General features: G+C 48.6%; 1 protein-coding gene across 7 annotated transcripts in view; it reads left to right on the top strand.

Moving 5' to 3' along the window:
- Nucleotides 1–10,743: 10,743 nt before the first annotated feature.
- The window catches only part of TMEM164 (transmembrane protein 164), a 53,220-nt gene continuing 50,112 nt past the window's right edge, over nucleotides 10,744–13,851 (top strand). The window contains exons 1-2 of one of the 7 annotated variants that reach the window (XM_083423974.1): nucleotides 10,744–10,860; nucleotides 12,486–13,068. In XM_083423974.1, the coding sequence (XP_083280100.1) occupies nucleotides 12,607–13,068 (462 nt within the window). In that variant the 5' untranslated portion in view covers nucleotides 10,744–10,860; nucleotides 12,486–12,606. Of the gene's footprint in view, nucleotides 10,861–10,883; nucleotides 11,826–12,485; nucleotides 13,069–13,851 lie in introns of those variants that run through there. The other 6 variants (XM_083423973.1, XM_083423975.1, XM_083423971.1 and 3 more) reach the window with 6 other exon arrangements.

The raw sequence follows: 13,851 nt of genomic DNA, 5'->3' as shown, positions 1-13,851 counted from the left end.
AACGCTAAGTGGACCATTCACTCATTGAATATTTCAGTCCACTTAAGATGCATTAACACAGTTAAAGGAAACATTTCAATAAAGGCAAAAGGCACTTGAAATGTGGAGTACAGCTGGAGAGGAGCATTATCTGGGGAAATATGAGGGTAAGATGCACTTGGCTTGAGGGCTGGAGGTTCCCTGCCCCTGTCTTGGGAAAACCAGGACATCCTATTTTTTCACACAAGAGCACAGCAGCCGTTTTGGGTGCTGTGATCTCATACCATGATCTTACCCCTGCAAAAAGGGGCAAGATTAAACATGGATACACCAATAAAATTAAATAAAATCAAGATTCCATGCACTCCACTCCATTCCCCCTTCCTTCCCACCCAGGGCTGCCCTTTTCTCTATCTGCGTCTAAGAGCCAACGCATCATGTGAGCAGCCACTATGAGCTGAGGTCAGGAGAGGTGGCCATGGAGAAGCTATGGAGAAGTAACAGGGTGTTCTCTCACAGTCACCACTGCCGCTGCTGCTGCTCAGGACAAGTGCCGGCTCCTCCTCCTCCCTAGGCTTGGCGGCGGCAGCACTGGCAGGAGAAATAGGGACATTTTGGGATCAATTCAGAAGCCGGGGTGGCTTTTGTAATTCCAGGACTGTCCCTGGGGAAAAGGGGGCACTTGGAGGGTATGGCATTTACATAACAGATAAAGCCATATATACTGCAGTGAACTCAACGGACCAATGGTCTGACTCAAAATAATATTTTTTTTGGAGGGGGGCAGTCGCCATTGGAGTTATGAGAAAATGCCATGGATGCTAGTCAGAAGATGACTATCCTGGGGAGTAGTAAAGGTAAAGGGACCCCGACTATTAGGTCCGTGAAATATACTCAGAGTCGCAAAGTGATTTCGTGCTCTTTATTTAGCTCATAGTGGTGAGGAGGAATGAATGCCAGTCCCCTCAAAGTATCTGCCTTATATACATTATTTACACAATGGGCTGCACATGATTGGCTAATTCCGGAATTCTACTGTAAGCCAATCAGGTTGTGGATTCACTTCTCTCTGGAGCATGATTGGGTGGTTCCTGCCAACCAATCATACTGCTGCATTGTTCTAGGACCAATCAGACTGCTGCATTCTGAATCCTATTGTTCTAGGACCAATCAGACTGCTGCCTTTTGAATCCTATTGTTCTAGGACCAATCAGACTGCTGCAGTTTGGATCCTATTCCACTCAGTACATAACAGTCCAGTAGTGACAGGCTCCGGGGTTGCGGCGCTCATCTCGCTTTATTGGCCGAGGGAGCCGGCGTACAGCTTCCGGGTCATGTGGCCAGCATGACTAAGCGGCTTCTGGCGAACCAGAGCAGCGCACGGAAACACCATTTATCTTCCCACCGGAGCGGTACCTGTTTATCTACTTGCACTTTGACATGCTTTCGAACTGCTAGGTTGGCAGGAGCAGGGACCAAGCCACGGGAGCTCACCCCGTCACAGGGATTTGAACCGCCGACCTTCTGATCAGCAAGCCCTAGGCTCAGTGGTTTAACCCACAGCACCACCCACGTCCCTGTCCTGGGGAGTAGTGTGGCACAAATAGCTGCTACCTCTAAAAGAGAAGAAAAAAAAGGACAGCACCATAAAATGTTTCATTTCATTCCATTTATGAATTGCTTCCTATAAAATATCTCAAACTGATTTAACAAAGAACATATATAATGCCATTTTATTCATCAGACCAATGAACAATGCGGGCTATTGTTCTGTTTGTTGTTAAGTTGTGCATTCTTGTATTCTTATACTGTAAACCATCCTGTGACCCTCGGATGAAAGGTGGTATGTGAATTTAATTAATTAATCAATTAAACAACTTCATTTACACACGCGCGCGCACACACACACACTAAAGTTCAGATGCAATACATATTGAGACTAGGACAAAAATGGGGCAAGCATGACCTCCATCAGCTGAAAAAAGGCACCTTGCTCACAGAGAGACAAAGAATTCTAGACACTGTAGTTTCTTAAGGGCTGCTGGGAATTAGAAGAAGAAGAAGAGTTTGGATTTGATGTCTCTCTTTATCACTACCCAAAGGAGTCTCAAAGCGGCTAACATTCTCCTTTCCGTTCCTCCCCCACAACAAACACTCTGTGAGCTGAGTGGGGCTGAGAGACTTCAAAGACTAGCCCAAGGTCACCCAGCAGCTGCATGTGGAGGAGCGCAGACCCGAACCCAGTTCCCCAGATTACGAGTATATCGCTCTTAACCACTACACCACAACTAGTGTTGCCAGACCCCCGCCCCCTGAGCTGACCTGAAGTCTCCAGGCTTGCCCCATCACCCCCAGCTGGCAGAGGAGGGCTTCGTTCTCCAGATGGGCAAGAGGGGGTTATGAGTGCAGTATTCACCTGGCATGAGGGGCAGTGCTGCAAAAGCAAGCAGAGCATGTGAAGAGGACTAGCAGGAGCCAAGCTAATCCAGCTAAGGTTGGATATAACCCTTGGGTTCTATGACAGGGGCGGGGAACCTCCAGCCCACCAGCCAAGTGCAACTTACCCTCATATTTCCCCAGATCATGCTCCTCTCCAGCTGTACTCCACATTTCAAGTGCCTTTTGCCTTTATTGAAATGTTTCCTTTAACTGTGATAATGCATCTTAAGTGGACTGAAATATTTGAGAGCAGGCATAGAAACCTCTGGCTTTTGCATAGCTGGAATGGAGCCTACAGTACAAAGATAAGAGCCACATTATCTGCTACCCTCCCCTATGCCTCTGGGCACCATGCACCATTGGCATGCAGTTCCGGGTGGGGTGCGGTGGGTGTCATCCCTACAGGGGAATGCAAGCCCTTGCGCTAATAAAAATTCCAACAGTTGCATGGTGTGCCTGGTATCAGTGCAGATGAAGTTTGGTCTGTACATATTTTTAATAATAAACAAACCAGACAAATAAATCACCAGAGGTACACCCACAGACCTGAGATTATGATGTTCTCTCCCCAGCTGTTGCTATTAACTACAGTAAAAGGGGTCCAGGCGTCCTTTACCTTTCATTAGCTACAAACTTCACAAAAGTACATGATAATGTTGGGCCTTTTCCTCTTCCCCAAGCAGGTGAGCCGAGTTGTGCCCAACATTGAGGGGGGGGGGACATATCATGTGTGCATGACATCACATGCATGACACTCCCCAAACCAGCCAGACTCACTCAGCCCACAATCCACTGGGTGCATTTTCTGGAGGGGGCAACCAGTTGCCCCCCCCCCCACAACAGGCTCCCATCAGAGCCTGTCTCTGACATGTGAGAGCTTCCTTGGACTGGAGAGTTGGTGGCAGAGAGCTGCCACCCCTCTCCTCAACTGGGCTGCACCACATGCAGCTCCTCCACAGAGGAAGGAGGCTGCTGGCTGTAGGCACCCAGCCACGGCTGCTCCATCCTTGGGTCAAGTCTGACCCGAGGGGTGGAGAGGGGCCGTAGCACTCAAGGCCCCCAGCCATGGCTGCTCTGTCTCTGGTCAGAGGGGCAGAGAGGGGCTGTGGCGCTTAAAGAATAGGGCCCATGAAAGGTGATGTTCACCCTTGCAGGTCCCGCCCAGCTCCACTGTGCTGCATGTTGTTGTTGTTTAGTCATTTAGTTGTGTCTGACTCTTCGTGACCCCATGGACCAGAGCATGCCAGGCACTGCGCTGCATAGATTTGTCAAATTCCATTTGTCATCTTATATTTCTAACTAAGTACCGTATTTTTCGCTCTATAAGACGCACCAGACCACAAGACGCACCTAGTTTTTGGAGGAGGAAAACAAGAAAAAAAATATTCTGAATCTCAGAAGCCAGAACAGCAAGAGGGATCGCTACGCAGTGAAAGCAGCAATGCCTCTTGCTGTTCTGGCTTCTGGGATAGCTGCGCAGCCTGCACTTGCTCCATAAGACGCACACACATTTTCCCTTACTTTTTAGGAGGGAAAAAGTGAGTCTTATAGAGCAAAAAATACGGTATTTGTCTATTTTCCTAATTACATCCGCCTCCATCAGTGGAAAATCTGAGAAGCAGAGTTCACTCCATCGGCTGTGCTGTGGCAGGCCAGCTTCATCAGGCCACCTCTCCCCTCATTTGTCTGTCACCTGGGGCAGCTATTCCTCCAGACTGACTCAATGGGAGATAGGAGTGGTAGAAGAAGAAGAAGAAGAAGAAGAAGAAGAAGAGGAGGAGGAGGAGGAGTTTGGATTTGATATCCCGCTTTATCACTACCCGAAGGAGTCTCAAAGCAGCTAACAGTCTCCTTTCCCTTCCTCCCCCACAACAAACACCCCGTGAGGTGAGTGGGGCTGAGAGACTTCAGAGAAGTGTGACCAGCCCAAGGTCACCCAGCAGCTGCATGTGGAGGAGTGGAGACACGAACCCGGTTCACCAGATTATGAGTCCACTGCCCTTAACCACTACACCACACTGGCTCTCATAAGAAGTAGGGCTCACTCTATCAGGTCTCCTGGAGGCCCAGCTCCACCTGCTCAGAATTCGCTAGCTGACTGTTAAACCATTCTGGGAATTGTAGCTCTGTGAGAGGAACAGGGGATCTCCTAATCACTCTCAACACCTCTAACAAACTCCAGTTCCCAGGATTCTTTGGGGGAAGCCATTGCTGTTAAGATGTCATGATCCTGATTTAAACGTAAGGTGCAGATGTGGCCTAAGATAGGTCTCCTGGCCCAGACAAGCATGCAGTCTGGTGCAGGGGAGATAACAGAGGAAAGAGAAGATGGAACCATCCTAGAAGGAGGCCTCTGTGTGCACAAACTACAATTAGCTAATGTGTGGGTGTGTTCCTGTGACACAGCATTACCTGAAAAGTTTCATGTTTGAAAACAGACTTTAACAGTGACAGTTTGCTGAAACCTCAATTGAGGGCATGTTGGTTGTAGCCCTTAGCTTCCATTCAAGCTATACTTTTTTCTCTTATACCACCTTCAGAATATAATTTAGATATTTTGAAAATTTGTATTCTTACTACATTTATATTTCACATCTTTCAGAGACATCACCTTGCCAACAAAGGTCCATAAAGTTAAAGCTATGGTTTTCCCAGTAGGGATGTATAGAAGTGAGAGCTGGACCATAAAGAAGGCTGATCGCTGAAGAATTGATGCTTTTGAATTATGGTGCTGGAGGAGACTCTTGAGAGTCCCAGGGACTGCAAGAAGATCAAACCTATCCATTCTTAAGGAAATCAGCCCTGACTGCTCACTGGAAGGACAGATCTTGAAACTGAGACTCCAATACTTTGGCCACCTCATGAGAAGAGAAGACTCCCTGGAAAAGACCCTGATGCTGGGAAAGATGGAGGGCACAAGTAGAAGGGGACGTCAGAGGAAGAGATGGTTGGATAGTGTTCTCGAAGCTACAAACATGAGTTTGACCAAAAACTGCAGGAGGCAGTGGAAGACAGGAGTGCCTGGCGTGCTCTAGTCCATGGAGTCACGAAGAGTCAGACACGACTAAACAAACAACAACATTCTTACTACATTTATATTCCACATCTTTCCATGATGGAACTCAACGGCACAGACCATATTCAGGCCTGCTTAACCTCTGATTTGTTGGCCCTCAGACCATGCTTTGTCCCTGCAGTGCAGTGACTTTCCTAAGCACACTGTTGAAAAGGGCTTTACTTGGGTAGCCATCCTGATTTTGGCAGGATGATTCCATGGCAAGTACTGTGTCACCTTTAAGAAATGCATGTGGACTTCCTCTAAAGCGTTTTAGCTGTATGAGGTGTTAGGGGAGGGGTGGTACCTCTGATAGGGGACATGTCTTGCTTCTTTTGGGGTAGTTGGTCCATCTTTGGTCCCCACCCTGCACTCAGTTCTCACCTGTGTCTCCTAGAAGCTGTCAGCATGCAATAGCAGCCACACCCCAGGAAACAACTTTAACGGGCCAGCCAAACCAGGTGAGGGTGGCTAATGGGTCTCAAACTCTTGGCGAGTTAGGGACTTCCTCTGCATGCGAAGACAGGCTCTGGCACCATGAGAAAGTGAGACCAATAGTGGGTCCAACGGTCAAGGAGGAAGTTTCTGCACATGCCGTAGAGCAGTGGTGTCCAAACTTTTTCAAAGAGGGCAAGATTTGATGACGTGAAGGGTCGTGGGGGCCAACCAAAGGGCCGACCAAAGTTGTTGACTTTTTTTAGGATTGAAGTTGTTCACCTTTTTTTTTTTTAATGATTTTACCCCAAAGATTGAAGTTGTTGAGCTTTTAGGATTTTACCCCAGGAAATAAACTGCCACAGGGGCTGGATTAAACCGACCCACGGGCCGGATTAGGCACCCAAAATGGACTTTGGACATGCCTGCTGTAGAGTGAAGTGAGTTGCAGATGGGGCTCATCAACCTGGGAAGATAGCCCATCTCTGCCCCTAAGCCTCGACTGCTCTGCAGGATATCTTTGGGAGAAGAAAAGGGTTAGGGTGCTTGGATAGTGCCTTGCAGGCTTGTAGGCCTCTTTCAAGCAACCCCTGCAGCCAAGCTGGTGCCAAATGTATTGCCCTGTTTTCCTTTGGACCACATTAGCAAGGCTGAAGGGTGTGTGTCTTGTCATCTAGATAGCCCAGAACCTCCATACACCCTTCCTTGGCTTGTGCCCCAGAAAGGCCACTTAGGTGCTGCTAACACAGCAGTTTGACTTCACCCCTGGAGGTGCACTCCATTTTTTCATGAGACATACAGATGCCAACAGCAGCAGCAGCAACAACAACAACAACAGTGTGTCACTTTTAGGAAATGCCCCTGGACTTCCTCTAAAGCCTTCTGGGTTCAATGGATGATATTAAAATGAATGTGCCTACTTGCTCTTAATCACCAATGGCACTGCCACCATTTCAGAAAGCCAACAGGATGAAGAGAGGCCATCTGAGGTCAAATAAAAGGAAAAGTGAAGAGTTAAAGTATCTCATATCCAGGGAATCTATTGCCTTCAGAGGTCTGTTCTGCTGTTAACACAAGATATGGATGTTTACTCAGGTTCATAGGAAGGTTGCAGATTAACCAATGAGGAGAAAAGCTTTGCAAATAGGGAACAGCAACTTGGCTCTGAATGTAGCAGCAAGAGTCAGGAGCGTTTTTGTTAAACTGCAAGCAGCTCCACAAGTCTTTAAGAGTAATAATTCCTTAGCAGAGTCCTGTGGCAAGAACACCATCCTTGAAAATAAGCCCACAAAGATTAATACCGGTAGTCTGAAAGCAAACCTAGCCTGCAAAAGAGTAATAGCAGTTGGTGCCACTGGATGGCCGGGTGGCCAATGGTAGGTGGAGCAAGAAGCAACAGTAGGCAGAGCCATCCATCTCTGGTTTTGCCCCCAGCCAGTTGTCCTTAGTTGCAATTACTCTAATAACAGTTATGCACTGTGGCTCTTCCTTAATTTCTGCTAGGATCCCACCCAACCCGGATGTTCTGGAGATCACCTTTGAGGAAGAAGCAGGGGGCCTTGCAAGGAACCCCATACAATTTAGAAATTGCAGGACTTCCAAAGGCAGCCTGAAGTGTCTCATGCATATCTTCCGACCACAGCCCCCTTGATAATCCATTCCACTGCAACCCCAGCTGTGCCTTGATTCGCATTTCTCCTCTTTGCCACCTTGACCTCAAGAATGATATGGTGGAAAAATCCAGATTTGGGTGTAGGGGTGCCCATTTGGTTCTAGGAAGGCTGCAAGGGTGTACTCAGGTGAAGGCTCAGATGTGAATGTAGCTCAGTGACCGTGGCACTGGGGCGGCAATTCAATAGAGAAAGATACATGAAAATAGGGGCCATTCCTGGCGAAAAGTGATAGCTGGAACATGTGCCATCTTTTGTATTTAGCTGAAATAGCAGCCAGCCTTTCACTGTAGTACAAGACTGGATACACAGAGCCAGCCTCAAGTGTTATTCATATCATTAGTGATATCTGATGCTGCAAAGTCGCTCTGTTGTGATAAAACAATATTGTTTATCACTACGGATGTTTTCTCTGTGGATATCTTCTTTCTGAGCCTCCTAATGACCATTATATTAGGTTTCCAGTTATCTTGATGCTAAGTCTAAGCTCTTCTCCGCAGGATTTAAAGTACACTGTTGACCATGCAACTGTGCTAGGTTAGGTCCTGTGTGTCGGGGTGGAAAACCTCCGCTTGAAGATGGCCCATCAGCTAGTCCTTGGAACTCTTCCTAGGCCGCAGGCCTCACTGGTATCACTGGGAGTTTCTGTAGCTGCTGGTTGTGTACATGTAGGGTAGGGAGATTTAAGCCATCCAGCCTCTACACCTTTTTATAATAATAATAATAATAATAATAATAATAATAATAATAATAATAATTTATTATTTGTACCCTGCCCATCTGGCTGGGTTTCCCCAGCCACTCTGGGCGGCTTCCAACAAAGATGAAAAATACACTAAAATGTCACATATTAAAAACCTCCCTGAACAGGGCTGCCTTCAGATGTCTTCTGAATGTCAGGTAGTTGTTTATCACTTTGACATCTGATGGGAGGGAGTTCCACAGGACGGGCGCCACTACCGAGAAGGCCCTCTGCCTGGTTCCCTGTAACTTGGCCTCTCGCAGTGAGGGAACCGCCAGAAGGCCCTCGGAGCTGGACCTCAGTGTCTGGGCAGAACGATGGGGGTGGAGACGCTCCTTCAGATATACTGGACCGAGGCAGTTTAGGGCTTTAAAGGTCAGCACCAACACTTTGAATTGTGCTCGGAAACGTACTGGGAGCCAATGTAGGTCTTTCAAGACTGGTGTTATATGGTCTCGGTGGCCGCTCCCAGTCACCAGTCTAGCTGCCACATTCTGGATTAGTTGTAGTTTCCGGGTCACCTTCAAAGGTAGCCCCCCACAGAGCGCATTGCAGTAGTCCAAGCGGGAGATAACCAGAGCATGCACCACTCTGGCGAGACAGTCTGCAGGCAGATAGGGTCTCAGCCTACGTACCAGATGGAGCTGGTAAACAGCTGCCCTGGATACAGATTTGACCTGTGCCTCCATGGACAGCTGTGAGTCCAAAATGACTCCCAGGCTGTGCACCTGGTCCTTCAGGGGCACAGTTACCCCATTCAGGACCAGGGAATCCTCCACACCTGCCCGCCTCCTGTCCCCCCAAAACAGTACTTCTGTCTTGTCAGGATTCAACCTCAATCTGTTAGCCGCCATCCATCCTCCAACCGCCTCCAGACACTCACACAGGACCTTCACCGCCTTCACTGGTTCTGATTTAAAAGAGAGGTAGAGCTGGGTATCATCCGCATACTGATGAACACCCAGCCCAAACCTCCTGATGATCTCTCCCAGTGGCTGCATGTAAATGTTGAAAAGCATGGGGGAGAGGACAGAACCCTGAGGCACCCCACAAGTGAGAGCCCAGGGGTCTGAACACTCATCCCCCCCCACCACTTTCTGAACACGGCCCAGGAGGAAGGAGCGGAACCACTGTATGACAGTGCCCCCAGCTCCCAGCCCCTCAAGACGGTCCAGGAGGATGTTATGGTCTATAATCTACTGGCAAGTCTGTTGCTTTTCCTTTCTACTATGGAGCTAAGAACTTTTAGAAGGAGGCTTAGCAGGCAAGCTTGATTTGTGGCTAAATTTCAAAACTTTGGGGCTGAGATTACCGCCTCCTATAGCAATAAAAGAAAAAAGCTGTTTGTGGCCCAGTGGGCTAGCTACCTGCCTGCATAAGTAGTCCAGATCCTGTGCTCTTCTTCCTTAGAGGTTCCTACTCATACGCCACACCCAAGGCAGGAGTGGAGAGTTGTTGGCACTTGTCTGTCACAGAGACAATGGAGGGTGTGCCTCCTGGAGTGAAACCAAAACACTGCATTAGCAGCACATAAGTGACCTCCCTGGGGCACATACCTGGGCAGTGTGTATGGAGTTCCTGGGCTGCACAGATGATGAAGATTCCCCTCTCTGCCTTGCTGAAAGAAAGAAGGCTATCCCTCCCCCTGTTATGCTGGTAATTTAATTATTTATTCAAGACATTTATATACCACTTAGTCACCTGCATTTCTAAGCACTGTACATGCTAGGTTCCTATGTGCAGAGGGCTGATGTGATGAAATTCTAGGCTCCCTTGTGCCCTTGGCAAGGAGGCTTGTACCATTGGCACTGTGAGCCAGAGCGGACAGGTGTAATTTTTGCACACACATCCTTGGCCTGCACTTTTGGTAGGGGGCAACCTGGCCAACCCCTAGGTATGCGCCTGCTTTTCAAAAAAACAAACAAAACAAAAACCCTCACCAGCCCTGCAGTTAGAAATCCAGCATGTTAGGTGGAAGGCTGGGCTAGAACCCTTTCCCATGAAATACAGTTTCAGGGAAAGGGATCCTGTGGCTCACCAGATGTCCTTGGGGCTTCAACTCCCACCATCCCCAACCAGCATGACCAGTCAGAAGCGATCGGAGTTGGAGCCTAGCAATGTCTAGAGGGCCACCGGTTTGGTGCTAGCTGTTTCTGGGGAGGTTTTTAGTTTTTCTTTTAAAAAACACTTTGCGGAAAGCATAGAAGAATACTGAGGCTGCTGTCACCTACACACATTTACCAGAAGCTAAGCCCCACTGAAGGCAGTGGAACACAACACACTCCAGAGGAACTGTTTGCGTTTGCGCTCGCAAGTGGATCAGCGGAGAGGCAAAGATTGGGCAGAAAGCGAGCCCGCGGAGCAAGCGCGGCAAAGCGCGCCTCTCCGCCTTTTTTCCTTACGCTGTAGTGACGGGCTGACTGAGGCGACAAGTGGAAGCGAGGCGGAGGGAGAAGAAAAGGGGGCAGCAACAGCAGCGCGGAAACACAGGAGCCGCCTTCTAAGAGGCGGAGCGGGAAGACCCGCGCAACCAATCCGGGGTGCACCTTCCATTTTTTAGCCTTAGTTGAGCACGTCGGTGGGGTGATGCTGCTTCGCTGGCTGCTGTGGTGGGGGCGGCGTGGTGGTGGTCTTCTCCTGGAAGAGGCGAGCAGAGAGTAGCAGCAGCAGCAGCAGCAGCAGCTGCGTCCAGAGCGCAGATTGCGCCCCAGCTGCGTTCCGGGCTACACCTGAGGAAGGGGAGCCGATAAGCGCTGGCCGCCACTTCTGCTGCCGCCTCGCCTCCTCCTCCTCCTCCTCCTCTGGTCTGCAACCCAGAGCCGGGCTCTGTTGGGCTTTTGGGCTTCCTCATGTAGCGCCTGCCCCAGCAAGAGCTGAGGGAGGGCCTGCAGTACCGCCACGACCCGCCCCCTCCCTCGCTCCCGCCTTCCCTTGAGGTACTGGGAGGGAAGGGGTGCACCACGTCGCTGGGAAGTCTCGCTGGAGGAGACAGAGGACCAGAAAGCACAGCTTTTTTTTTCCGGGGAGGGGAGATTATAGCTAGCCCCTTCCAGAGACAGAAAGAGTTGCGGGGGGACTTCCATGGAAGGTAGGGGGGGCGCGCGCGCGCGAATGGTGTTGTGAGGAAGTGGGGGAAGGCGGAGCGTGCCGCCAGTGAGGGGGAGGGAAATAAATGGACTAGATGAGCCTAGGGGTCCCTTCCAACTCTTCAATTCAATAAATAAATTGCTCACCTCTTGCTCACTCCTCCCTCTCTTCGCCCCCTTTCCGCTTCCCTCTTTCGCGGGAATTTGGTGAAAGTGTGGTGATTAAGCGAGCAGGCCTACCTTCAAAGGTTGTGGTTTCTGGACGATCTCGTTCGGCAACCACATCGCGTTGGCGAAGCGCCTTTTTCTTTCTTTTTTTTGCGTGGGGAGCTTAGCCGGGTTGAGGGAGAAAGGAGCCGTGCCGAGTTAAAGAGGTTAAAACCCCCCCAAAACCTGCCGTGGCTCTTTAAAAAAAGAAGGTAATGTTGCCTCTGTTTACTTTTAGTTCCTGTGGCCTTTTGTTGCCTCTCCGTCCACAAATTTACTGTGAAGGATGCTGTTTTATTGCATTGCTTTGTGTATTGTAGTGCCTGTTGTAGCAGATGCGCTGGATTCCATTGGATGAAGAGTGGCTGTGAAATATTTCAAATAGAGAAATAAGAGTCAGAAATCATTTATGCAGGAGAGGAAGAGAGGGAGTATGGGTATATTATATATAAATATATATCCCTCACTGCTGTTTTTGTGTGGTTATTTTATATACCCAGGTACTACCAGCCATGCTTCTTTAGAAACCTGGGCAACCAGACACAATGTAACCGGCACACTGTGTGTTTGTTTATACCTGGTGTGTGTTTGTACACAGTGTGCCGGTTACATAGTGCCTGGGGTTTTCAGGCAGGTTTTGCCAACCGGGTGGCCTCCAGAGGCCTTGCTGGCTGGGCCTGAGAATTGTAGATCAAAACATCTGGATTGTGACAGGTTGCCAAAGCTCTTTTAGGGTCATAAAGCAAGAGTTTGCTAACTGGGCCTTCTGCTGGAAGAGAGAGCAGGGAGCTTGGTTCTGTTATGCATCCTTTCTTTACCCTGTTTTCTGGTTTGATAATTAAGTTGTGTTTCACTTCCTATCCTCCCCGCAGGTTTGTTTACCTTCTTACCTGAGCACCCTAGAGTGAGAGCTGAGGATCACCTGTCTAGTTCCTTTCTGTGTCTCACAAGTGGAAGGGAGAGGACTTGCTGATAAGGACTCTTCTCTGTTTCATGTTTCGTCACCCAAACAGCATATTAGCTTTGATCTCATCAAGCGCCCACCTACTCCAGGACGGCCAAGCAGAAGAGGAACAGAAGGGGTTTGCCATGAGTCGTTACAGCTTCTCCAATCTTCTGGACTGGATTTACGGTGGGGTGGACCCAAGCTTTGAAGGCAACGGGGGTCCTGAGTGTGCTGCCTTCCTCCCCTGGCAACAGCGCCTGGTAGAGACCCTGATCTTCTTATGCGTGGGAGTTCTGGAGGTGGTGGTGTCCCTGAAGAAGATCAGGCGAACCCATTCCAAGGAGGTGGTGGACCTGCTTGCTCAGTCTCGGAAGAAAGAGGAGAGCATAGGGAAGAACCTGTTGCTGGTGTTCTTCTGCCTCACTTTTGGATTGGAAGTGGGATTCAAGTTTGCTTCTAAGACAGTCATCTACTTGCTGAATCCCTGCCACGTAGTTACGATGATGCAGGTGAGGAATACTGTTTTAAAAAAAAAAAGCCTTTGGACCCCTTTTGTTTAGCCACACTGGAAACAGAATTTTCCTAGAAATATCTGCCTTTTTTCAGGGATAAGAGTAGATGGTATAACAGGTCATTAGCATAATAGGCATTCATTCCAGATATGGAGATCATAGGAGCCAACTCCTAGGGGCCAAGGTCCCTTCAGCCCTCTCCTAAAATATTTGTTAATGGGTATTGCCATTCAGGTGGTGTGTGTGTGTCTTATGAATGATTGTGTGGTGTAGGGCTTACCTACCCCTCCCAATATTTTATTCAAGTTGGCACTCCTGATTGGATAAGGTTTCATTTTTGGCAATGAACTCCTTTGAAATTATCCTGCTTAGCGGTGTTGTGTTTTCTAGGATCAGAGTCAGTATGCCAGCTCTGAATAACAGATGCTGAGTGTGACCAGGAGGAAAGCAGCATTGCACTCAAGTTTTGCTATTTGGCTTCTTGTAACTATCTAGTTAAGCACTCTAGGAAATGGAATGCTGATCCATCAGGGCTCTTCTTACTGCAAACATTATTTTATGTTATATATTACCTCCCTTCAGCAAAGCTTCTAGGGTACTTTACAAAAAAAGAGAGCACCAAGATAAAATAAATAGCTAATGTATAATAAATGGTGGCATGCAATAAGATTATATGGCAGAGCCATATTTGTTACCCCAAAGATAAGACTGGCACCATGGGGGCTTTCCTGAGCAGGGAAATATTTAGTTTTGAACATGCAGAAGCTTAGATTTTTCCAT

This window comes from Podarcis tiliguerta, assembly GCF_965153285.1.
Source record: "Podarcis tiliguerta genome assembly, chromosome: Z".
Lineage (NCBI taxonomy): Eukaryota > Metazoa > Chordata > Lepidosauria > Squamata > Lacertidae > Podarcis > Podarcis tiliguerta.
Note: the sequence above shows the minus strand (reverse complement) of the source record. Positions and strands in the feature narration are given on the sequence as shown.